At 45.1% G+C, this 25,352-nt stretch overlaps 2 protein-coding genes, 1 non-coding gene and 1 pseudogene across 3 annotated transcripts in view; 3 read left to right on the top strand and 1 right to left on the bottom strand.

Moving 5' to 3' along the window:
* The first annotated feature begins 1,488 nt into the window (after positions 1–1,488).
* On the top strand, positions 1,489–5,650 carry LOC101616918 (annotated as a pseudogene).
* Positions 3,460–3,650, top strand: LOC123463634. Its single transcript, XR_006639038.1, has one exon. It is a non-coding gene; the product is annotated as a U2 spliceosomal RNA (small nuclear RNA).
* A 2,971-nt stretch (positions 5,651–8,621) lies between the features above and the next one.
* LOC123463555 (leucine-rich repeat-containing protein 37A3-like) overlaps positions 8,622–25,352 on the top strand; it is a 32,609-nt gene continuing 15,878 nt past the window's right edge. The window contains exons 1-9 of the mRNA XM_045159572.1: positions 8,622–8,918; positions 9,516–9,664; positions 12,277–12,348; positions 13,896–13,967; positions 18,232–18,303; positions 19,839–19,919; positions 21,533–21,604; positions 22,191–22,265; positions 24,746–24,864. Of these exons, the coding sequence (XP_045015507.1) occupies positions 8,622–8,918; positions 9,516–9,664; positions 12,277–12,348; positions 13,896–13,967; positions 18,232–18,303; positions 19,839–19,919; positions 21,533–21,604; positions 22,191–22,265; positions 24,746–24,864 (1,009 nt within the window). The remainder of the gene's footprint in view (positions 8,919–9,515; positions 9,665–12,276; positions 12,349–13,895; positions 13,968–18,231; positions 18,304–19,838; positions 19,920–21,532; positions 21,605–22,190; positions 22,266–24,745; positions 24,865–25,352) is intronic.
* Positions 11,919–12,210, bottom strand: LOC101617204 (thymosin beta-10-like). Its single transcript, XM_045158398.1, has 2 exons — positions 12,117–12,210; positions 11,919–12,067 (listed from the first exon to the last, which is right to left on the bottom strand). Exons 1-2 carry the CDS (start codon positions 12,208–12,210, stop codon positions 11,919–11,921), a joined length of 243 nt encoding a protein of 80 aa, XP_045014333.1.

The following is a 25,352-nucleotide window of genomic DNA, read 5'->3' as shown; positions in this document are numbered from 1 at the left end:
TCCCAAAACCCAACCCCAGGAACACACTTTCTTCAGCAAGGCGCCACCTCCCCCGCCCCCCAAATTGCCAACAGCTAGGAACCAACATTCAGAACACATCAATTCACAGGGAACATCTAATTCATACCATCACACTCCACCCCTGGCCCCCATAGACTCTAGACCACCTCAAGAAGTAAAAATTCATTCATTTTAACTTTAAAAGTCCACATTTAAAAAATATTGTATTTATTTATTTGAGAGGGAGAGAGAGAGAGAGAGAAAGAAAAAGAGAGGGTGTGCCAGGGCTTCTAGCCACTGCAAATTAACTCCAGGCACAATGTGCCACCTTGTGCATCTGGCTTTACGTGGCTACTGGGGAATAGAACCTGGGTACTTAGGCTTCACAGGCAAGTATTTTAACCACTAAGCCATGTCTCCAGCTTAGGGGTTTTTTGTTTGTTTTTTTGAGGTAGAGTCTCACTCTGGCTCAGGCTGACCTGGAATTCACTATGTAATCTCAGGGTGTCCTCAAACTCACGGCGATCCTTCTACCTCTGCCTCCCGAGTGCTGAGATTAAAGGTGTGTGCCACCATGCCCAGATCCAGTCTAGTTTTTATCAATCACAACACTGTTCAAATTCCAAGGTCTTGGCCTGGTGTGGTGGTGCATACCTTTAATCCCAGCACTCGGGAAGCAGATTTAGGAGGATTACCATGAGTTCAAGGCCACTCTGAGACTACAGAGTGAATTCCAGGTCATCCTGGGCTAGAATGAGACCCTACCTTGAAAAAAAAAAAAGATCCAAGATCCAAGGTCTCATCTAAGAATCAAGACAGCCTCTTAACTCTAACCCTGTAAAATTACAACACATGTTAAATACACATAATGCCACAGAGTAAAAATTCTCACTGTGGCAGGGCATGGTGGCACATGTTTTTAATCCCAGCACTCGGGAGGCAGAGGTAGGAGGATCGCCATGAGTTCGAGGCCACCCTGAGACTACATAGTTAATTCCAAGCCAGCCACTAGAGCAAGACCCTACCCTGAAAAACCAACAAAAATTCCCACTATAAAAGGAATAACAAGGGGCACTCCAGGCTCCGGAGTGAGATGGTGAGGGATGTCTCCTGGGGGAGTGGAGGCAGGCAGACAGGCTCCTTCCTGGCAGGGGAGGCTGGGGTAAAGGGACAGTGTAGGCACCCTGGTGACCGCCGTTCATCCTCAGGAGGAGCCGCTTGCACGCCTGGCTGGCCAGCTGCAGAGCAGGAGGTGGCCCAGGAATGGGCAGTGCCCGTGAGGTCCCTGGCATTGCACCTGGTGCACAAGGCACTCGGGTCCGGATCCCACCCCTGGACCAAGAAGCCTCTGCAGCTCCTACCTGTCCCCTGTGGGGGCCGGGCTACAGTCACCTTTGCCCGGAGACCCTGGAGGCAGAGCTTAGTTCTCCCAAAATTATAAAGCTGGGAAACTCAAGACAAAGCAACCCAACAAGGCATTTTATTGATATGGCAAATTGACCAACACCAAGTGAATTAGTGAACGGTGGATCTCAGAGTGTCATCATCGAATGAAATAAAAAGCCACAAATCAGCAAAGCAGAAGAGGACATTGAAGAGAGAAGCAACAGTTGAGAGCCAAGAAAACCAAGAAGCAAAATTAGACAGTCCTGCCGAAAACGTCAGTGAGGACAAGGCTCAGTCAAGGAGCCAGTGGTACCACTGCATTTAGAGGTCGTGAGATCAGATAGTCAGGAGAGACCTGGATCCAGGAATAGTTCTAGATGTCAACCTGAAGCAAATAAAGCAGCACCAAATAATAGGGGGAAATAACAAACACTCGAGGCTGGAGACGAGACAGAAAGAAGAAAGATGATCAAGATGAAGTGTCCTGTGTGATGAGTGAGGGCAGCAATACCCGAGCTTCCTCCAGAGTCCAAGGAAGAGGATGTGGATGGGGAAGAGGACCAGGCCGAGGAAATCCTCCATTGAACTTCGATTATTCATATGGCTTTTTGAGAACATGGTGATCAGCTGATCAGCCATTTCCAACAGAACTCAACACCAGCATGATGTATCACTGTGATGATGACAGGGGCGTACAGGCGTGTCCTGTGGAAGATGCTTTGCTCAAAGGGTACATTTAGCATCAAATAAGAGTATTGGGCTGGAGAGATGGCTTAGCGGTTAAGTGCTTGCCTGTGAAGCCTAAGGACCCCGGTTCGAGGCTCGGTTCCCCAGGTCCCACGTTAGCCAGATGCACAAGGGGGCGCATGCGTCTGGAGTTCGTTTGCAGAGGCTGGAAGCCCTGGCGCGCCCATTCTCTCTCTCTCCCCCTCTGTCTTTCTCTCTGTGTCTGTCGCTCTCAAATAAATAAATAAAAAATTTAAAAAAAAATAAGAGTATTACTTCAGCACAGAAAATTTGCGTGGGCGTGGTGGCTGGCGCCTTTAATCCCAAAACTAGCGAGGCAGAGGCAGGAGGATCACTGTGAGTTCAAGGCCACCCTGAGGCTACATAGTGAATTCCAGGTCAGCTTGGGCTAGAGTGAGACCCTACCTTGAAAAACCAACAAAAGAAAATTTGGAGGGGGACTTCTTTCTTCGGAGAAAGATGAACAAGGTTTCTTGCCTATTTCCTTGATTACTAGTTTTCACTGTTTGTGAGACCCACAAACTTTAATCTAATCTTAGAAGCACCGAAGGATAGCACAGAAGTAGAGATTGTGGATGAGAAAATGAGAAAAAATGGGGGGGGGGAGGATTACCATGGGTTGTTGTCTACAATTATGGAAGTTGTCAATAAAAAATAAATAACATGAAAAAAAAAAAGATAGACCCATAAAAATGGCTAACCCCTAGCCTTCTTCTACGGAATGTGCCACAAACAGACATCTCTCAATTGATTGATTGTCCTGAGTCTATACCAGGCCAAGCCTTTGGCTCACACACGCCCCGTGGCCGGTCACTGTGGGGCTGGGGTCTGTTCTGGCCACTGACACATTCTCCTGCTCCCGTTTGTTCATCTCTTCCGAAACCAGGGCCAGACGGTTCCTCAGTGGATGGAGCGTCGTGTGCGTGAGGTCCGAGGGGAGAGACTGACCGGCGGTGGCTGTTGTCGAACTGCGGCCACGCAAACTACGCGCTCAACACGCAGCACGAAGCTCCGCGGAGCTGCCGCGGGCCGCTGCTCCGGGTCGCGCTCCTTCCTGCGCAGGCGCAGACGGGCGGCGGCGCTTCCGGGGCGGGGCATGCAAATATGATGGCGGAGGCCTCCCCGCGGAACTATGGGAACGGGAGAAGGAATTTAAAAATTCTCCAAACAAAAGATTCCAGAATTTGTTTTGCGGGTTAAAGGTTGTGTCCGTGACATGCTATTGAGATCCTGGTGGGATGGGTGTTTGGAGGCGCATGCGTTTGCTCACCGTGAGCTGAAGGTGTGTGGGGGCTGCAGTACCACGGGTGCAGTGGAGCCGTCGGTATCGCTTCTCGGCCTTTTGGCTAAGATCAAGTGTAGTATCTGTTCTTATCAGTTTAATATCTGATACGTCCTCTATCCGAGGACAATATATTAAATGGATTTTTGGAGCTCGGAGTTGGAATAGGAGCTTGCTCCGTCCACTCCACGCATCGACCTGGTATTGCAGTACCTCCAGGAACGGTGCACCCCTTTGGGGGAACTCACGGCTTGGTTAAAAACAGAACGTGAAGATTATTCAATTCTGGCTATTGTTTCTATCTTAATTCTTCAGTTTTGTGGTTTTCTTTCCAGTCCTGAACGACTTTAGAAAGGAGAAGGATAGTATTTACCAAGGTTGTCTTTTGCTTTGTACGCTCACATCTACGCGAGTCTATGTGTGTGTGTGCCCAGAAACACAAGAAAAACGTAAGTTTGGAGAGTTAACATTTGTATCTGCCACCTCAACAGGTACCCAAGGTGCTTTAATGGTTATTTCCGATTACTTCAGCGGGACTTTTCAGGGAACCTTGGGCAGCATCAGTCTTTCTTGGGCAGCTGAAGGCCTGTCTTCCTCTTAGGACCGGAGGGACATCATCCATTATAGCGATTTCCCTCTTTGCAGAAGGGACGGAATCTGCCATTTAGAATTTCACTTCATACACTTTTCTCCAGTGCTCTGGTTTCCCAGAGCCAAAGCAAGCATTACTCCTTAACAATCTTTTTTTTTTTTTTTTTTTTTTTTTTTTTTGAGGTAGGGTCTCACTCTGGCTCAAGCTGACCTGGAATTCACTATGTCGTCTCAGGGTGGCCTCGAACTCACGACGATCCACCTACCTCTGCCTCCCGAGTGCTGGGATTAAAGGCGTGCGCCACCACGCCCGGCTAACAATCTTTTCTTTTTAAAAAATATGTTTTATTATTTTTTGAGAGAGAGAAATGGAGCTCCGGCAGACGGCTTATTACCCGTCAGAATGGCTGTCATTAAGTAATAGGTAACAGGGCTGTAGAGATGGCTTAGCAGTTAAGGTGCTCACCTGTGAAGCCTAAGAACCCATGCTCAATTCCCCAGGACTCATGTAAGCCAGATGCATAAAGTGGCACATATGTCTAAGTTTGTTTGCAGTGGCTGGAGGCCCTGGCACATCCGTTCTCCCTATTTGCCTCTCTCTAATAATAAAATAAAATAGGCAATAAAAAAATAAATAAGTAACAGGGCTGGGGAGATGGCTCATTGGTTAAGGGTACTTGCTTGCAAAGCCTGCTAGCCTGGGTTCAATTTCCCAGCCAACTATATAAAGCGGGATGGGCATTTGTTTGCAGCAAATGGAGAGATGCTCAATGGTTAAAGGCATTTGCTTGTAATGCCGGCCGGCCCAGATTTGATCCCGCACTACCCAGGTCAAAGCCAGATAAGAAAAGTGGTGCAGAGTTCAAGTCAGCATTTCACAGAGACACTTTGGACATCAGTATTTGTTGCAGCACTATTCACAACAGATAAATTATGGAACAACAGAAGGATGAATAAATAAAATATGGTATGTATACACAAAGGAAATTTTTTCAGCCATGAAGTCATGTTATTTGCAGAAAAATGGGTGCAACTAACTAGAGATAATAAAAAAATTAAACCAATCTCAGAAAGATAAATATCATGCTTTCTTTCATTTGTGATTCCTAGATTTTATGTAGTAACATAAAATCATGTGTGTCCATGCATATATACAAACATATATGGGGAGGGCAGGCAGGCAGGCAGGCAGCCGGCGGCGGGTGCTCGTCCCCGCAGAACACGGCAGCCTCGCCCTCGCCGGGCTTCCCGCGAGGCTGCGCCGCGGTCCGGGCCCTTGGCCCCGGGAAGACGGACGCTCGAGCGCGCTGCGCGGCCCTGCAGCCGCCGGGTCCTCCCTGGCACCTGGAGGGGCGGCCCTCCTCTCTCTCTTCCTCCCGGCCCTCCTCGTCCCTGCGTCCGCGTAGGAGGCCCAGAAGACGAGGAGCCTGTTCCCGACCCGGGCCTCGCTCCCAGCTGCGCAAAGCTTGCGAGGTGGCCCTCGAGGAAATAAAAGCTGAGACTGAGAAACAGTCCTCCTATGGAGAAGCAAAAGCTGGGTCAAGCACCCTTCCACCAGTGAAGTCAAAGACAAATGTTATCGAAGCAGGCAAGTACTTCTTACCTTTTGAGCTGGCATGCCAGGCCAAATGTCCCCGCACTTAGTACATAATCTAGATTGTTTGCAGAAACGTATTGCTTATGGGGCACTTGACTGGTAATGCTCCAGATAACACAACGCCGGGCAACAAAATTAATTGAGAGAATTATTGAAACAATCTGTGGTTGCTTTCAAGACCCTCAAACAGATGAAGGAGTTCAGTTGCAGATAATAAAGGCATTACTCACTGCACTAACATCACAACATATAGAAATTCATGAAGGAACTGTATTGCAAGCTGTGAGAACATGTTACATCTATCTAGCAAGCAAAAATCTCATCAATCAGACAACAGCCAAAGCTACTCTCACTCAGATGCTAAATGTTATCTTTGCACGCATGGAAAACCAAGCATTACAGGAAGCCAAACAAATGGAGAAAGAAAGACATCGGCGGCAGCATCATCTATTACCATCTCCAGTAAGCCATCGTGAGCCTGAATCACCTCAACTTAGATATCTGCCACCTCAGACTGTTGATAATATAGCCCAAGGACATGAAGGGGACCTTGGTCCTCGTACAGATGATGTGGATAAGAATCTCCAAGATGATACCGAGCCTGAAAATGGATCTGATATTTCCAGTGCCGAAAATGAGCAGACTGAAGCTGCTCAGACAACAGCAGCTGAAAGTAATCTTGAGAAGGGGATATGGGTGTGTGCATGTTAAGGGAACTGGGTAGATGAGAGATTTTGATTAAGAAATGTGAATTCCAGGCCAGCCTGGGCAGGAGTGAGACCCTACCTTGAAAAACCAAAACTTAATGGATAGAAAGCCCATTAGAGTAATTGAACTTTTTTTCCATTGTCAATGGGAAAGCTATTGATGTCAACTCACAAAATATCTCAATGATACTTTCATTCAGTAGTATCTTATAAGCAGTACTTCATTTGGAAGAAACATGTCTTTCTAAAAAGAACCACAAATATCTGTTAGCATATTACATAAGAAATTCAGTTTTCATCTTGAGATTAGTTTTGTAGCAAACAAAAGACCTATGTAGTAAGTTTTTCTTCTGGATTATTATTGAAAATGTTATGAAGTCATTATCAATTTGAAAATATACTCAAAAAATTACTGGAAAAAATATATGGGACTGAGGAGATGGTTCAGAGGTTAAAGGCACTTGTTTGCAAAGCTTGCTGACCTGGGTTCAATTCCCCAACACCCACATAAAGCCAGGTGCACAAAAGTGCCATGTGTCTGGGGTTTGTTTGCAGTGGCAAGAGGCCATGGCACAGCATACACATTCATTCTGTTTCTCTCTTCTCACAAATAAATAAATAAAAATATGTGTATATCATGAAAGTAGAAATAAAATTGTCTAGGGGGATAAGGGGACTAATCTAATGTAAGGTGAGGGGATGAGAAAAAGGAGGTCAGGAGCATTGAGGAAAAATGCATTCTACATAAAATGTATACATGTACAAAACGTTATAAAAAGGCGGGTGAGGTGGGGTTGCTGGGGTGATGGCTCAGCAGTTAAAAGCACTTGTGTGCCAAGCCTCCCAGCATGGGCTTAATTCCTCAGCCATCCTTGTAAACCAGATGCACAAAGGGGCACAAGCCAGGTGTGTTGGCGCACGTTTTTAATCCCAGTACTTGGGAGGCAGAGATAGGAGGATTGCTGTGAATTCAAGGCCACCCTGAGACTACAGAGTGAATTCCATGTCAGCCTGAGCTACAGTGAGACCCTGCCTCAAAAAAAAAAAAAAAAAAAATCCAAAAAAACCAAACAAACCAAAAAGGGCACAAGTTGCAGTGGCAACAGACCCTGGTACACCTACCCATATGTACACACACATGTGCAAATACATAAAAAAAAATTTAAGCAAAAAAAATCACCACATTGTTCCAATGTAACAGAACTGAGAAAAAATTATGGAGAAAGTATAATTAATTTATAAAGAACAAGTCAGGCCTTTTCAGGAAGAAGGAACTATGTCTTACCACCAAGAAATAACCATTTGTGCTAGGATTTAATATGCAATGTAAACAAAGCCCATCTTCTTCCCTTTTTTCTTTTTTTTTTTTGAGATATGGTCTTACTCTGGTCCAGGCTGACCTGGAATTCACTATGTAGTCTCAAGGTGGCCTTGAATTCACGGCAATCCTCCTACCTCAGCCTCCTGAGTGCTGGGATTAAAGGCATGCGCCACCACACCTGGCTCATCTTCTTTCTTTTAACCTAATCTTCTGTCACAAATATGTCTCAACATCAATGGATGAGCAGAGCTTTGTGGTTCAAGCCTGTAATCCCAGCACTGGAAAGGCCGAGGTTTGAGACCAACTAAGGCTACAGAGTAGATACCAGAACAGTAAGATTTGTCTTTAAGAAAAATGAAATGAAACAAACAAATGGGAGGTGGAAACTCACTCTAAAGACAATGATATTCGTGTTTATACTAATAGCGGGCTCTTTGTCCCTCTAGGGAAACATCATACTATCAAACAAGTGAAAATAAGGGTGTACTTAGAAAAAAATAAAAATAAAACCATTTTAAGCATCTCTGGCTTTGCCTTGTGGATAGGAAGGGCATGGTGAGCAGACATTGAGACTGTGTCTCTTGAGTGTTTGCTGCCCTCCAGAGCTAACAAAAATAGTACTGTATTCTAGAACATCGACAAGCTTTTGACCTCTTCTGATGTCCATAATTGGGGATTGTGACAGAAAAGAATTCAGGCTAGAGTTGGGCAAGCCCTTCTGAAAGGCCCCGAGGCCCTCCGGGTTACTTTCTTAAGAAGTTTTGCTGGGCCCAGTCAATGCGCTGCTGGCACCAGGCTGCACAGTTCTGAGACTCCACAATGCTGCCCAGCTATGGGGTAGTAGGTGTCTCTGCAGAAGCCAGTTGCTTTTGTCATAAATGAAGGGCAGGGCCAGGGGTTGCCAAGGCTCTCGGAGCTCTGGCTCTCTCCCATCCAGTTTGTCTCCTGCCAGCAAGAGCCAGCACTGAGCGTCGCATCGCTGTTCGCGCCATGTTCCTACTGCGCTACCGCAGCCCAGGGCTTCTCCTGAGCTGGCAGCTTTTGTGGCTGCTGGCCCAGGCCACTCCCGTTCAGGAGTGGGCTGGAAAGCCAGTTCTGTTGACCCCGAAGCCCTGGGGACTGACCAAGCTCTCGTCAGATCTCCCACCCAAATCCCTCCACGGAGCTGCCCTGTCATCAGACCCCAAGGATTTTGATTACCTGGGGTCCTCCTCTCCCTTCCAGATGACCACCCTGCCACCTGAGACAGATCAGCTCCCTGTTCCTCATCAGGATCTTCGTGACAAGGTGACTCACTCTGGGAAGCTCCCGGAAACTGTTATGAGGCTAAATGGCATTAAAAATCAGGGCCCTGATTTGCCTCTTCAGTTTAAAAATATTAGTCTTCAGGGACCAAAAGTAAGATCCAATAGGGGGGCTGAACTTTCTCCAAACCTACAGATGACCCTCACTGAGCCTCAGACAAATAAGGAACTTGTTGCACCTCCAGGCCGGACTCATGCAAGCACAAATGATATCACACTTCAGAGTTTACGTGTGGAACATTCTACAACTTCACAAACTGCTACACTGGTTCAACAGGCTTCATCTACAAAGAAGACCCTAGCTCAGCCTCCAGAGCCACCCAAAGAAACGGTATCTCCGTCGCCAGGTCCAGCATCAGGTCAGGGTCAACTTCGGAGCCTAGTATCACCAACCCCAGAGGCTGCACGTTCTGAGGCCTCAGATGCTACAGGTCCTTCTCCAAAGCCCTCCGAGGTGACATCCGGAGACCAGGGTCAGACTCAAAGTCCAAACCCAGCTGAAATCACTGCTCTTTCTCTGGACGCGGGAACCATACCCGAGTATTCTGGAAGTTCCATAAATGACTCTGCTGTGTTAAAGGATCAAACTGTGACCACAGGCGGCTACATATGCAAGCTCTGCTGGTGCCAAAAGGAGATACTGTCCTGCGTTGGTCTTAGCCCAAGGCAGAAGCTCCACCAAGTGCCCGTGCTCGAGCCCAACAGCTACAAGGGCACCTTCACCACCTTGTAAGAGCCGCCTTTCCTTCCTCGGCCCTCAGCCCACACTGACAGGCTCTCTGCTCTCCCCTGCGCTCTCAGCCTTTCCTCCTCTCCACTCTTCTCACCGCAGCGCCCTGCCCAGTCCTCTGCGCGTGAGCCCCTGCCCTGCCCGCAGGGCCTTGCCAGGGCGTCCTGTTGCAGCACTGCGTAGCCTTTGCTTTTCCACACCCGCTTTTCCACACCCGCTTTTCCACACCCGCTCCTCCTCTAGTTTACATCTCCAGTGCTGACACCACAGTGGGTAAGAGTCCGTTCTGGAACCAGACTGCCCGGGCTTAGCACCAGGTCCTTCCTGGATTAACTCTGCAACTGGGGACAGGTTACTTAGCTCTGTGACTCAGCTTCCTCACCTGTAACATGGGGCTTTTGATAGCTACCATTTTATAAGCTTGTTGTGTGAGCGAATACATGTATTTACTTCAGTATCTAACATATATGTAGATATTTGTGGTGAGATTAAGATGAGTGAATATATATTATGCATCAGTATCTAAGACATATGAATGATAGCTATTAAAATTATTAATCCCAAGGATATCCAGAAGTCATCTTTAGTCTTGGTTTCTATATACTTCCCCTATTTTATGTACAACTCATGCAGAAAACCGTGAGAGCTAGAGAAGTGTGACATTGTCTTCAGAATGTGAAAGTGGTAGATGGTCCAAAAGGGGAGGCGTATAAAAAGGAGGCGGCACATAGCGGAGCACTGAAAGAACATGCAGACCACAGGTGCTGTGGTCTTTCACACTCATGCTGAGGTAAGAGGTCAGGGAAAGAGCATGGACAAGCTGAACCGTTACCTTTGGCTCAAAAAGTGTGCATAATTATTAGAAGAAAAAACAAACAAACAAAAAACCCAAAGAGTAGAATCTAGGCAAAGGCATATCTGCAGGAATTCTGAGGATTTATATCGAACAGTCTGCCTGCAAAAAACTGTGTTAGAAAGCAATGAAAGACATTATCATGAAAAACCTTCAATATCAGTTATGGTGGTTTGGAAGGTACACTGAGATATAGAGTCATTGAATGTTTTCAATCAAGAGATAAAAATGAGCAAAGTATGAGGATTTTTTTTTTTTTTTAGACAGAACCTTCCCATATAGTACACGTAGGTACAGGTATAGAGCTCATGGTCCTCCTGCCTCAGCCTCTCGAGTGTCGGGGTTTTAGGCACGTGCCGCCCCACCAGATCTCAGGTCATCTTAGCAGCTGTGTGCATAGTGGTTTCCAGAGGGCCACGCAGCTCGGGAGCAGCTCTTAGGAAGCTCCGGCTCCATCTAGGATGAAGTGAGAAGGGTAAGTTGGCACGGTCTTGAGGAAGGGCAGACAGGACTTCGGGCTGACTACACAGTGGGTGCTGGACTGAGCCACAAAGGGAAATAAGGAACAGGAGTAATAGCGCCCCACGGTCCCACCCTGGATGAAGATGGGAGTGATGGAGGGAGAAGCCGGTTTGAGGGACAGCGGTCAGCTTCCGGCATTTTCACTGCAGAGCGCGACGCATTCACAAGCTCTGGTTGAGTGGAGATGTCCACTAAGCGCATGAGTGGACTTGTTTGTTCTTCCTGTCCAGGCAGCTATGTATAAAGTTGAAAAGGAAAGTCTTCCATTAGCCTAAGAATAGCATTGGAAGTAAAGACACAGTTATCCATAGGGCTGAAACAGAACAAACTTTTTTTTTTTTTTAAATATGTTTCATTCATTGATAGATTCCCACTGGGGAGGGGAGGAACAAACCATGGAAGCCAGGAATGGTAGGGATTTTGATTAAAACAAACAAACACCTTACAATCTAAGTAATTAAACTGGTGTTCACTGTCCAAGAAATGTGATGATTCTTGTTTGTGCTAATGGCCCCAGATTGTTTTGTCCTCATGGCTCTGAGTAGCGTGGCTACTGATTTCCTTATTCTTTTCCTTTTTCTTCTTCTTCTTCTTCTTTTCTCTTCTTTTTGTTTTTGCCATGCCATGAGGTGTCTTTTATTTTCACTAATCATACAAATAATTTTCTATAATATCCCAGACCAAACTGGAGAAATTTGGCAGTCGGATTGGGGGTCCCTAAAGAAGTCCGTAGGCTGGTGGCATCTGCGTGGAGTGCCTGGGTTCAGAGGGCAGCTGTGGCTGGAGTCCATCTTGCAGCTGGCTCTCCCTCCACATCACGAGGGGACTCAAGAGATGGTGGGGCGGGTGGTGGGGTGAGGTGGGGATTCTCTAGGCTTTTAGGAAATCGCACTCCACTTTTCCTGCTGAGTGGTCTGTTTGGTCAGCAGGGTGTTTTTCTCCTGGGGTTCGGTTTTCTTAAGCTCGGCCTTGTGGAATTTGGCGATTTCCCCCACGTCTGGTTGGTCTGCTGCTTTCTTCAAGCCATCTGTGTGGAGTCTCGCTCCGAGCCCGGACTCCTGGTGCCCCCCACTTGCTCCACTGCAGCAAGAGACCCTTTTCCTTTATTTGCTCTGCATAGCTCTGAATTAGGATAACTGTTGGTTTTCTTTTTCCGTTGAATGCCTCCATGAGGTTGAAGCGATTTATTCCAGCTTTTCCTACTTACTTAAGCATTTGATTTGTGTTTCTTCACAGATATTTCCCAGGAAATAAAATTTCTGACATCGATAATAGAGTATGGAAAGACTACCCTTGGACTGAAAAACTGTGAGTATGTAAGCTCCAAATATGAATTCAAAAGGTAACATTGCAAGGCTATTTGCTGTTCAGAATTTTGAAGTCAATACTTTTTAAAAATTTTTTTGTTTATTTTTATTTATTATTTGAGAGCAACAGAGAGAGAAAGAGGCAGAGAGAGAGAGAGAGAGAGAGATGAGTGCATCAGGGCCTCCAGCCACTGCAAGTGAACTCCAGATGCGTGTGCCCCCTTGTGCATCTGGCTAACGTGGGTTCTGGGGAATCAAGTCTCGAACCAGGGTCCTTAGGCTTCATAGGCAAGTGCTTAACCGCTAAGCCATCTCTCCAGCCCACTTTTTATTTTTTTAAACTTATTTATTTATTTGAAAGAGAGAATGAGAATGGGCATACCAGGTCCTCCAGCTGCTGCAAATGAACTCCAGATGCATGTGCCATCTTGTTTATCTGATTAATGTGGGTCCTGGGGAATCAAACTTGGGTCCTTTGGCTTTGCAGGCAAACACCTTAACTACTAAATCATCCCTTAAACCCGATGTCAATACATTTTAGGCAAATCAAACTGTATTGATTGAAATTCTATGATTATTTAAAAAAAATAGGGACTGAAGGTGTGATTCACTGGCTAAGCACTTGCCTAGCACGCATGAGACACTAAATTGGGCCCTCACCACTACAAAAAATTTAAACTAAATGTCGTAGACTTTCTTCAAAATAAGGGACAAGATGGATTTGAATTTCCAATCTAAAGATATGCAAAGTGCCTGGACGTCCTGAAGTATGCTGTGTGGTGTGTGTGGTGTGGCTCCTCCCTCCCCCCCCCTCCCCCCGCTCCTGTAAGAGCAGGCCAACTTCTTCTGCCATTATGGAACTTCTGAATCTGTAAGCTTCAAATAAATATCCTTCCTCAAAAAAAAAAAAAAAAAAAAAAGAAAAAGAAAAGAACAGAAATAAGGGACAATTTAAGTCACTTTTCAATGTAGAAATAACACATGATCACATTCATAGTGGAGACACAAGAAATACAGGGTGTAGTAGAAACCCTGCTTTTGTCCTTTTATCACCCCCTCTGACATAGCCTCTGCTCTGAGTGTGGTATCTACCTTTCCAAACATGGTTAAATATAGCAAAACACGGTTTTCATATCTTCTTTTTGCATAAATGGTAACATCCTGCAACTTGCTAGTTTCACCTTATCCTGTATAGACGGTTACCCATTTATTTCATGTCCTGTATAGTGATTTGTAGTGTGTATAAATCGTGGTGAATGGGATCATACCCTGCTGTTATTGAGTGTAGGCCCAGGTTTCTTGTTACATGGCTGCAATGGACAGCAAGTATGTTTAATGGACGAGATCTCTAGAAATGGAATTGTCAGGGTGGAGACTTATTATAGATAAGAAATTTTCCTTGCCCTAAAACTGGCAATAGCTTACACCTAGGCAACAGAACGTGACAGCATTCATTGTCTCCCCACCTCGGCCCCCATTTCACCACTGGATAGTTAGTCTTCATCTGTTTGATGAATTCTGTCCCTGAAATAACCTTTCATCCTCCAGAATTCTCAGTGACAATCGGCTGACTGAATTATACAAGGATTCCTTTGAAGGCCTGCTATCCCTCGAATATTTGTAAGTTAATCATATTTTTTTGTGAGTTGTGAGTTATGTGTGAAATGAATGGCGGTTCAAATTTAATAATAAAACTCTACCAGCATCGACATTCTGCAGTTATCAGCTGGGTGTGGTGGCACACACCTATCCCCCCCCCCCCCACACACACACTCAGGAGAACTGCTGCAACTCTGAGTCCTTCCTGGCCTGCAAAGTGAGTTCCAAGCCATCCAGTGTACTTAGCAAAGCCCTGTCTCAAAACAAAACAAGCTACAAGCACATGAGCCTGTGTCAGTTTCAGTTCATTTCCAATAAAATTTCAGTTTTTAAAATTATGTAAAATAAGTAAAACATTTTTTAAAACATTTAAAATTAGTAGACAAGTTATAGATGGAAAACCCCACTTCTAAAAAATATTAAAATAAGCCAGGTGTGGTGGTGCACGCCTTTCATCCCAGCACTAGGGAGGTAGAGGTAGGAGGATCACCATGAGTTCGAGGCCACCCTGAGACTCCATAGTGAATCCCAGGCCAGCCTGGGCTAGAGTGAGACCCTACCTTGAAACCCCCCCAATAAATAAAAAAAAATGAAATATCTGACCCATCATTGAGACATGTATGAACTTTGCTCTATAAGCCTCATACTTTTGCTTATATTTCTGGGTCAACTCTGGTCCAGTCTTTATCTTTTTTTAATTTATTTTTGAGAGAGAGAAAAAGAGGCAGATAGATAGGAGAGAGAGAGAGAGAGAATGGGTATGCCAGGGCCTTCAGCTACTGCAAACTCCAGATACATGGGCCATGGGCCATCTTGTGCTAGGTTACATGGATCCTGGGGAATTGAATCTGGGTCCTTTAGCTTTGCAGGCAACTGCCTTGACCACTAAGCCATCTCCCCAGCCCTGTATTTTTTGTTTGTTTTTGAGGCAAGCCTAACAGACTGGCCTTTTTTGTTCGGGAGAGAGAGCGAGAAGGAATTGGCTCACTGGGGCCTCCAGCCACTGCAATCGAACTCCAGATGCCTGCCCCACCTTGTGCACATGTATGACCTGGCGTGCATGCATCACTTTTACATCTGGCTTATGTAGGACCTGGAGAATCGAACATGGGTCCTCAGGCTATGCAGGCAAGCGCCTTAACCGCTAAGCCATCTCTCCAGCCCAGCCCTGTGTTTTTTATGCTGTGTTTACGTCTCTGCATGTGGTGTGTGTGTTGTATTCCCGTGGGTGTGCCCTTGCAGCACTCACGCTCTTGCCTGCATCAGGAGGTCGTCGCCTGTGGTGGCTGGAGCAGAATGTCGGACATCCTGCTCTATCGCTGCTCTGCCCATTCCTGGAGACTCTTACTGAGGCGGGAGCTTGCTGTCTTTTGCAAGCCTGGGTGATTCTCTGGTCTCTGCTCTGCTTTGCAGGACCGGTGTTACTCTATTATAGACGTGTGCAGCAATGTCTAGCTGTTTATGTGAGGTCCGGAGATTCAAACTCCCATGAACTCAGGCCCCACAGGCCTTCATGCTTGTACAGGGAGCTCACTTAACTGTTGAGCCATCTCTCCAGCCCTAGTTTCTTTTCTTTCATTCTGTCTTTTTTTTTTTTTTTTTTTGGAAGTAGGGTTTCACTCTAGCCCAGGCTGACCTGGAACTCACGATGGAGTCTCAGGTTGGCCTCAAACTCATAGCAATCCTTGTACCTCTGCCTTCCAATGGAATCAATGGCGTGCACCACTATGCCCAGCAACTGCCTTTTCTTTTATGAGAAAGAGAGAGGGAGAGAGAGAAATTGGCACACCAGAGCCTCCAGACACTGTAATTGAACTCCAGACACATGTGCTAGCTTGTGTTCATGTGTAACCTTGTGTGCTTGGTCACTGTGTATCTGGCTTATATGGGACATGGAAAATCAAACATGAGTCCTTAGGCTTCACAGGAAAGCGTCTTAACTGCTGAGCCATCTCTGCAGCCTTCTAGTTTCTGTTTAAATAGCCAATGAGTAAAGAATGATAGTTAAATTTTACAAAGTAGTATTTATTCATTTGTCTCCGTGTATGTGTGTGTCTTATGTCTCAGCATGTGTGGGGGTGGAACTTAGAAGACAATTTCGAGGTGTCAGGGCTCCACCTTCTTTTTTTTATTATTTTTATATATATATATATTTTTAATTTTTTATTTCTTTATTTGAGAGGGACAGACACAGAGAGAAAGACAGATAGAGGCAGAAAGAGAGAATGGGCGCGCCAGGGCTTCCAGCCTCTGCAAACAAACTCCAGATGCGTGCGCCCCCTTGTGCATCTGGCTAACATGGGACCTGGGGAACCGAGCCTCGAACCGGGGTCCTTAGGCTTCAGAGGCAAGCGCTTAACCGCTAAGCCATCTCTCCAGCCCGGCTCCACCTTCTTTGAGGCAGGGTTCTTGCTGCTACAAAAGAACTGCCAGGCTGCAAATAACTGTCAGATCAGTTGGCTTGCAAACTTTGGATTCCCCTGGCTGTGCCTCCTATAGGTACACTGGGATCACAGATGCATGGGCCACTTTGCACCCAGCTTTATTTGGGTTAACCTATCAACTGGCCCTAACTCTTCACTGAATTGTAAAACTCTCAACAACCATGTTACCATGAAAGGAATGTTTGCATAGTAATGTATGTTTAGAGATTAAAAACAAAATACTAGAGCTGAACCAGGCATGGTGGCATACACCTTTAATCTCAGCACTTGGGAGGCAGAGGTAGGAAGATCACCGTGAATTCGAGGCCACCCTGAGACTACATAGTGAATTCTAGGTCAGCCTGGACCACAGTGAGACCCTATCTCAAATACAAACAAACAAACAAACAAAAATACTAGAGCTGAGGATGGAGCATGGTGGGTAGAATGCTTGGCTAATGTGCATGAAGCTCTGGACTCAATGGCCAGCATCATATAAACCAGGCCTTGGGCTGGAGAGATGGCTTAGTGGTTAAGCACTTGCCTGTGAAGCCTGAGTACCCTGGTTTGAGGCTCGATTGCCCAAGGACCCACATTAGCCAGATGCACAAGGGGGTGCACGCATCTGAAGTTTTCAGTGGCTGGAGGCCCTGGCATTCCCATTCTCTGTCTCTCTCTCTGTCTGTCGCACTCAAATAAATAAATATAAATAAAAACAATTTAAACCAGGCCTCTTGGTGCTGTAATCCCAGCACTCAGGAGGTGGAGGGAGGAGGACCAGAAGTGCATGGTCATTCTTGACTACATAGCAAGTTTAAGGCTAGCCTGGGAATCATGGGGCTCTGGCTCAACAAAGTAGAAAACATGGACACTAACGGGTATGGACTGTATGGAAAGCACAGAAAAGGAGAGGAGACTTCGAGTTGTGTCAGGGAAGATGTTTCTAGAGCAATGCTAGTGGAACAAGACCTTGAAGAACATCTTGGGGAGAACACATTAATCTTCTTAAAGCCACAGTGGAGATAAAGACAAAACACAGATAGATTGAGAAGCGTCTTGAACACAAAGAGAGAGAGAGAATGGAGCCTGGAGCTGGAGCCTATGTAAGCATCATCACCTGAGGGCTTGTTAGAAGTGGGTTCTTGGGCTGAAGGGATGGCTTTAGCATTTAAGACACTTTCCCACAAAGCCAAAGGACTCAGGTTCGATTCCCCAGGGCCCACATAAGGCAGATGCACAAGGTGGTTCATGAGTCTGGAGTTCGTCTACACCCTGGTGCATCCATTCTCTCTCTCTCTCTTTCTCTCTTTATCTTCCTCTCTCTCATAAATAAATAAATATATTTAGAACTGGGTTCTGACACACTCTGATGTTCTGATTCAGTAAGTTTCAGGTAGGCCTGAGAATCTGCATCTTCAAAAGGTCTAAGAGCCAAGGGCGTGTGTGTGTGTGTGTGTGTGTGTGTGTGTGTGTGTGTGTGTGTGTGCGTGTGTGTGTGTGTGTGTGTGTGTGCATGCCAGCCATCCCAGGACTCAGGACACAGATGCAGGGGGATTGGGAGTTTGAGAGCAGCATGGGCTACACAGAAAAAGACCTTGCCTCAAAAAAGTCACTTAATAATTTTCTATATCAAAATTTATCAATATCTATAGTTATATGTTTATTTAAGAAAAACATGAAGGTAAGATTTGTGGGAGAGGTCTGCGATGGTTAGTGGTTCTAGAAAGTTCAAATTCAAGACCAAAAGTTTAAAGTTTAGAAAAACCAATGTATTCAATATTACCAATTCTAAATTCTATTATTTATTCATATTAGAGACCTAATAGCTAATCAGAGCAACAATGTCCTTTCACTTTTGCTAGAGATTTACACTGCAATAAAATACGCTACATTGAAAGAGGGACATTCGACTCATTACCTTTTCTGAAGTCTATGTAAGTTGTAAATGTAACTCATATTTGGAATTTTATAACCCACTTTGTTGCTTATTTTGCAAATTGACTAACATTTTGCTAGTTGGAAATTAGCCATTTTCTCTCATATGCAAAAAATAGATATGTGATTTCTTTTTGCTTCTGGGAACCAAACCCAAGAGTGACTTGCACATTTATATTTACATACACACACACACACACACACACACACACACACATGCACACATGCACATGTCAAGAAAATAATCTATCGGGGCGTGGTGGCACACACCTTTAATCCCAGCACTTGGGATGCATAGGTAGGTGGACGCTGTGAGTTCGAGGCTGCCCTGGGACTAGAGTGAGTGCTAGGTCAGCCTGGGCTAGAGTGAGACCCTACCTCAGGAACAAAAAAGAAAAGAAAGGAATTTAGAAGGATGAGGAATAAAAGGGAAAAACGGGGAAAAGAAAGAGAAAATATCAAATTCTCCTTCATATTTAAAATCTAAACTTATATGCATGAATGCATATACAAGTGAATGTATATATGAATTCAGAAGGGGGACTCTGTAGAGGTTAGGGGACAAGCAAAAGGAGAAAGAGGATGGACAAGGGAGGATTGTAGGTACAGTAAGAGCAGAGTAAAATAATATACATATATGAAAATATCACAATGAAGGCTATTATTTTGTATAATTAGTTTTTTCTGGTTTTTTTTTTTTTTTTTTTGAGGTAGGGTCTCACTCTAGTTCAGGCTGACCTGGAATTCACTATGTAGTCTCAGGGTGGTGTCGAACTCACGGCAATCCTCCTACCTCTGTCTCCTGAGTGCTGGGATTAAAGGCGTGCTCCACCATGGCTGGCTAGATTTATTTTTTATTTTTATTTTTTTTTTACTGGTAGACAGACACATCATTCCATGTCTAGAGGGGATGAGTGTGAGAATTCCTTTTTGGTTTTGCTTTTCAAGGTAGGGTCTTACCCTGGCTCAGGCTGACCTGGAATTCACTATGCAGTCGCAGGGTGGCCTCAAATTCATAGCAGTCCTCCTACCTCTGTCTTCCAAGTGCTGGGATTAAAGGCGTGTGCCACCATGCCCAACGGAGTGTGAGAGTTCTTCTGAGTCAGAGTGGGTCATCACACAGCACTGTGGCTTTGCACCCAGGCTGCACGTGGCATCTGTGGATGTGCTACTGTCCGCCCGTGGGCAGCCCAGGGATGCTGCTAAATATCCTATGGTGACCCACGTCCCCAACACAGAACAGTGCAGCCCAGCATGTCAGTGGAGCTGAAACCATGAAAGCCTATTCTAGAGAAGGTCACTTCGTCACCTAATGAGCATTCGCTGTCTGATGCACCGCATGGGCGGACATCCAAATAGAATGCTAAGCCCGTGTCATCCACAGTGACATTTTCTTAGTGAGTGGAAAAACACTGAGGCTTTGTTTGATGATAAATTAATTAGAATCACTGGCAAATGGAATGTGCTCAAAGAACATTTCTTCTCATTATTATTATTATTGATATTATTATTTTACTTCTGTCCTCTTTTGTAGAAATCTCGCTTGTAATATGATAACAGAACTAAGCTTTGGAGCATTTCAGGCATGGCATGGAATGCAGTTCTTAACCAAGATGTAAGTGAAATAGAAGACAAACGCGTGTGGACTTGATTTCTGTGTCAGACGCCTCATGTAGCAAGTGGTTAGCTGGGTGTAAGCCTTGTGGGCACTCTGACACTTATGTCCCAGTGGATATTCATTCTTTTCCAGTGAGGAAACTAAGGCACAAGAGGCCAAGTGGCTTGGGTAACGTCCCCGCCACGCCCTGCTTTCCTTAGTCGTGACTGTGAGCATGGGCGCTACAGGACACCACGCAGGTCAGCACTATCATGGGGCCCCGTGGTGCTGATCTGATACGTGATGGATGGTCCTTGAAGTCCCACTTGTGAGGTCTGGATTCCTCTTGCATGCAGAGTTCCCAGCGGCCTGAAAGGAGGCCAGGCAGAGCTGCACAGAGCAAAGTCTAACACAAAGCCCTCCAGGGGGCAATGGTGTGGGTGCCATGTCGGTGTGAGGGGCTTTTGGAGGCAGCCCATGGTTCTGCCTTAGCTTCGCTGTTTGGCCTGTGCAGGACCTCAGGGTCAGCCAGGTGACCATCTCAGTGTTTTCCCAGGCTTTTCAGTCTGTGCTTCTTCCCACATTTGTGTATGGCCTTGTGCATTCCCAGACACATGGCGCATGCTCTCCCAGTGTCCCTGGGCTGGAAGCATCTTACTCCTCAGCAAACCTAGGACACATTATGTAACCTCTGTGTGCCTCATTGTCTTCATTATTACAAAGGAATAATAGCAGCTACCACCTAAGTCACTGTCACAATTAAATATTAAGTGATGACTGAGGATGCCCGGCAGCCCAGTATTATTGTGGCAATTATTACTTTGTCGTGTAAAGTACAGTGATTCTAGACTAGTCAGTCCAAAGTAAATTTTCTATTCTGTTTCACTTCTTTTTTAAAAAAAAATATTTATAAGCAGATACAAAGAGAATAGAAACAGAATGGGGTGAATGGGAGTGCCAGGGCCTCCTTCCACTACAAACAAACTCCAGATGCATTGCCACTTTGTACAACTGGCTTTACGTGGATAGTGGGAATCACATACAGGATGTCAGGCTTCGCAAGCAAGTGCCTTTAGCTGCTGAGCCATCTCTCCAGTCTGTTTTATTTCTTACGTTCCTTTTTGTTTTTGTTCTTTTGCCAATGTGGGCAACTTAATCAGGTCCTGTTTAAACAGACAAACAGAGAGAGAACTTATTCATTTTACTGATATGTAAATAATATTTTAAAAAATCAGTGAAGGCTTTACTTTTTCTTAGTTATATGAATTGACTATGATTTGTTATATTTATAAAATTGAATCAGCAACTTGATTTGTAGAAGACTTGCAAATAGTGTTTCCAGCAGTGAAAGAGCCTTTTACCACTATAGTCCTTTCTAGAGTTTTTGACCTAAAAATGCTTTGATATATAGTTTTCCTCTGACATATAATTTTTAAAAATTTGTGATCCACTTTTTTCTTTGTTCTTCACTATTATATTTATTTACTTTTTGTATCCTAAAGGTAGTTTATAGAAAAAATAAAGTTATGTTTTTCCTTAATTATCTCATACCCAAGAAACAAGTCTAAACATTTCAAGTAGTAGTCTCATGCACACAGAAAACACTAATAATTTTTCACGGCATTTTTCAGAATTCTCAACCGTAATCCTCTGATAGTGGTTGAAGATCCTTACCTTTTCAAACTGCCAGCACTGAAATATCTGTAAGTACCGTGTTCATCTTAGAATTCCTGAGCTGATTGATTCTCTTCTTGCTTGCTTTCATCCGGGACATTTTGCCTTGAGTCACAATTTTAGTTTTAACTAGGTAACTGAGAACAATTATTGACAAATAAAAGGAGGGAGAAAGGCTGTATAGTGGGTAAGATGCCCAGCAGGGTACAGACCAGGGCAGAAGCACACAGAGACATGGAACACGCGAGCACATGAGGGAATGTCCTCCTCCCAGAAAGCCTGTTGCTCCGTAGGCATAGGTGTATATAGTTATTTAAAAGAAGGAAGAAAGGAAGAGAAAATGGTGGTAGGTATAGGGGTGCATGTAATAGTAAAATGAGAACACAATGACACAAAAGGGTTCTATGCAAAGCCAGGTCACTAATATGCTACTGTAAACAGTGAGCTCAAGCGTCTTCAGTAAGAGCTCTCTGAAATCATCTTCTAGGACAGACAAGCTCGATCCAGGTTTCTTACAGAAAAGCCAAATTTTAAGTAAGTACATGGGCTAACAATATCTTTTTAAGTACAGACTTTTTCTGGGCTCATCATGAATGTCTGGGCTTTCTCCTTCAGAGACATGGGGAAAACACACGTGCAACTTAAGACAGTTGAGAAGATCCTCCTGATGAGTCTTGAGTTGGGAAAACTGTAAGTTTTTTTTTTTTTTTTTTTTTTAAGGATAAATTTAGTTCGACTTTTTAAGGATTTTATTTTTTTTCTGGGTCATATTTATCGAGGTCTGATTTTCACACAGTAGAATCCATGCGCAGAGGTCGCTGAGGTTGCATAGTTAAACGTCATTACCACCTTGCTGGTACAGGACATTTGCCATCCCTGCAAAGGCCTCTCATTTCCCTTTGCAGTCCACTCATCCCTCCCACCATCAGCCTCTTGGAAACCAGCCGTGAAGAATGTCATGGCCCGATCTTGTGCTGGCCTCGGTCAGGTGATGACAGCCTTGGTGAGGTCGTAAAAGTGTCTCATCTAGAAGACGGAGCTGCACGGCACTCTTCTCCTTCCTCTGCCTCTGACATTCTTTTCATCCTTCTTCTATAGTGTTCCCACAGCCCGGAAGGAAGGGATGCAGATGTCCCATTTAGCTCTGAGCACTCACCAGTCTCTTCTTTTTCACAGCACTTACTGAGTTTTGAGTCTTCCCAGCAGTGCCCCCCACCCTGCAAAAAGAAGTTTCTCTGATCAAAGCTGAAAGCATTTCACCATGGGCATGAACATGGGCATTCAGATGGCAGTTCAAAGGAAAGAACATACCCATTTTGCCAAACAACAGTAGTAGCAGTGTCCATCCTAGGACCCATGACCTGTCCAGCTGTAGGCTTTCGACTAGGTTCCAGTACCTGGCATGAATTCCCTCCCATGGAGCAGGCCTTGAATCCAATCAGAAAACAGTTGTTTATCCCCCACACAGGGGTACCACTTTTGAACCAGTGGGTACATATTGTTTGGCCTGGCATTTTGATTTTTTTTTTAAGACCTATGACTCTGGACATCAAGTAAGATATTTTTAGGACCAGAATAATTTCTAACATTTGCCACTCCCAATAGAAGGTGAAAAGGGAATCCAGGCATTGGAGGCTGGCTCATGCCTGGCTTAGAAGTCTACTTTTTTCCTGTGCACACTTTTGGATTTTTGGTTTTTTGAGGTAGGGTCTCACTCTAGCTCAGGCTGAACTGGGATTCATGCTGTAGTCTCAGGGTGGCCTCGAACTCACAATGATCCTCCTACCTCTGCCTCCCGAGTGTTGGGATTAAAGGCATGTGCCACTGCACCTGGAGTTGCATACTTTTTTATGTCTATTTTTTTTATAATTTTTATTTATTTATTTATTTGAGAGTGTCAGACACAGAGAGAAAGACAGATAGAGGGAGAGAGAGAGAATGGGCACGCCAGGGCTTCCAGCCTCTGCAAACGAACTCCAGACGCGTGCGCCCCCTTGTGCATCTGGCTAACGTGGGACCTGGGGAACTGAGCCTCGAACCGGGGTCCTTAGGCTTCACAGGCAAGCGCTTAACCGCTAAGCCATCTCTCCAGCCCTTATGTCTATTTTTAATATACAAAGAATTACTTGGACAAGAAAATTATACATACTTGAACTTGATATTTCTACATATTGCCCTTGGTGAAAGATTTGAAGTACTTGGTCCACTCTCCTGCCCACACTTCCAGGATGGTTGGAGTAGACCCTGGCATCTCCCGCCAGGTGCTCCCGCATCTGAATGGCCTTGAGGTTGACTCCTGGCTGAGCTGAGCCAAGGCAATCTGAGTTAAAATGTCCAGAGTCAGTCTTTTGAGTTGAGAGGAGATGGTTCTGAATACAAAGATCAATCTCCCCAGTCCTGATCCCTACCACCTTTATTTCAGGTGTTCCCCACCCGCCATCACACTCACCCTTCTGTTGGAAACTTCTGTCCTCCTTCCTATTTCTATATTTTAAAAGCTATTTTTAAATTAAATTAAATTTTTTTTTTTTTGGCTTCTCAAAGTAGGGTCTTGCTCTATCCCAAGCTGACTTGGAATTCACTATGTAGTCTCAGGGTGGCCTTGAATTCATGGTTATCCTCCTACCTCTGCCTCCTAAACACATCCAGATTTATTAATTAAAAAGGGAGGGGGGAGGAAAGAAATGAGCACTCCAGGGTCTCTAGCCACTGCAAATGAACTCCAGATGCATATGCCCCTTTGTGCATCTGGCTTATATGGGTACTAGAGAATCTAACCGAGGTCCTCAGGCAAGTGTCTTAACCACTAAGCCGTCTCTCCAGTCCCCTGTTATCAATATTTGACAGAAGCTATTTGCCCTTAAGTCCCTACCCAACTTTCTATGCCACGTGCTTCAAGAACTCCTTCCTGGGCTTTTGTTTTTGTTTTTTTTGAGGTAAGGTCTCACTCTAGCCCAGGCTGACCTGGAATTCACTATGGAGTCTCAGGGTGGCCTCGAACTAACGGCGATCCTCCTACCTCTGCCTTCCGAGTGCTGAGATTAAAGGCGTGCGCCGCCATGCCCGGCAAGAACTGCTTCCTGAACAACCCTGTGGTAGCCTCAGCCTGCCTCTTCTACCCCTCAGCAGCTCGTTTTCCATTGACTCACTGCTCTGTGTTCTGTTCACAGGATCTTACCTAGCCATTTGTCCTGCTGCCTCTGCCAATTTAAGAGCAGCATCGAGGTCATGTGCAAGACTGTCAAGCTGCGTTGTGAGAGTGGATGCCTGACGAACACCACACGTTGTCGTGAGTCCCTTGCATGACAATAAATGTTTTAATTATTTTAGTTTTTATTTATTTCTATTTATTTGAGAAGGAGAGAGAGAGAGAGAGAGAGAATATGGGTGCACGAGAGCCTCTACCTACTGCAAATGAACTCCAGATGCTTGTGCCACTTTGTGTATCTAGCTTACGTGGGATCTGGGGAATCATTCCTGGGTCCTTAGGCTTTGCAGGCAACCACTTTAATCACTAAGCCATCTCTTCAGCCCAACTTTTTTGCTTTTTAAATATTTTAGTTATTTAATATTTTACTTTTATTTGTTTATTTGAGAGAGAGAGAGAAGAGGGAGGGAGAGAAAGAGAGAATGGACAAATCAGGGCCTCCATACACTGCAAACAAACTCGAGATGCATGTGTCACTTTGTGCATCTGGCTTTATGTGGGTTCTGTGGCTTTGCAGGTAAGTGCCTTAACCACTGGCAAGGAATGCCTGTCCCATGTATGTGGGTGGC

This window comes from Jaculus jaculus, chromosome 9 (genome assembly GCF_020740685.1).
Source record: "Jaculus jaculus isolate mJacJac1 chromosome 9, mJacJac1.mat.Y.cur, whole genome shotgun sequence".
Lineage (NCBI taxonomy): Eukaryota > Metazoa > Chordata > Mammalia > Rodentia > Dipodidae > Jaculus > Jaculus jaculus.
This window is presented reverse-complemented; position numbering and strand designations above follow the sequence as displayed.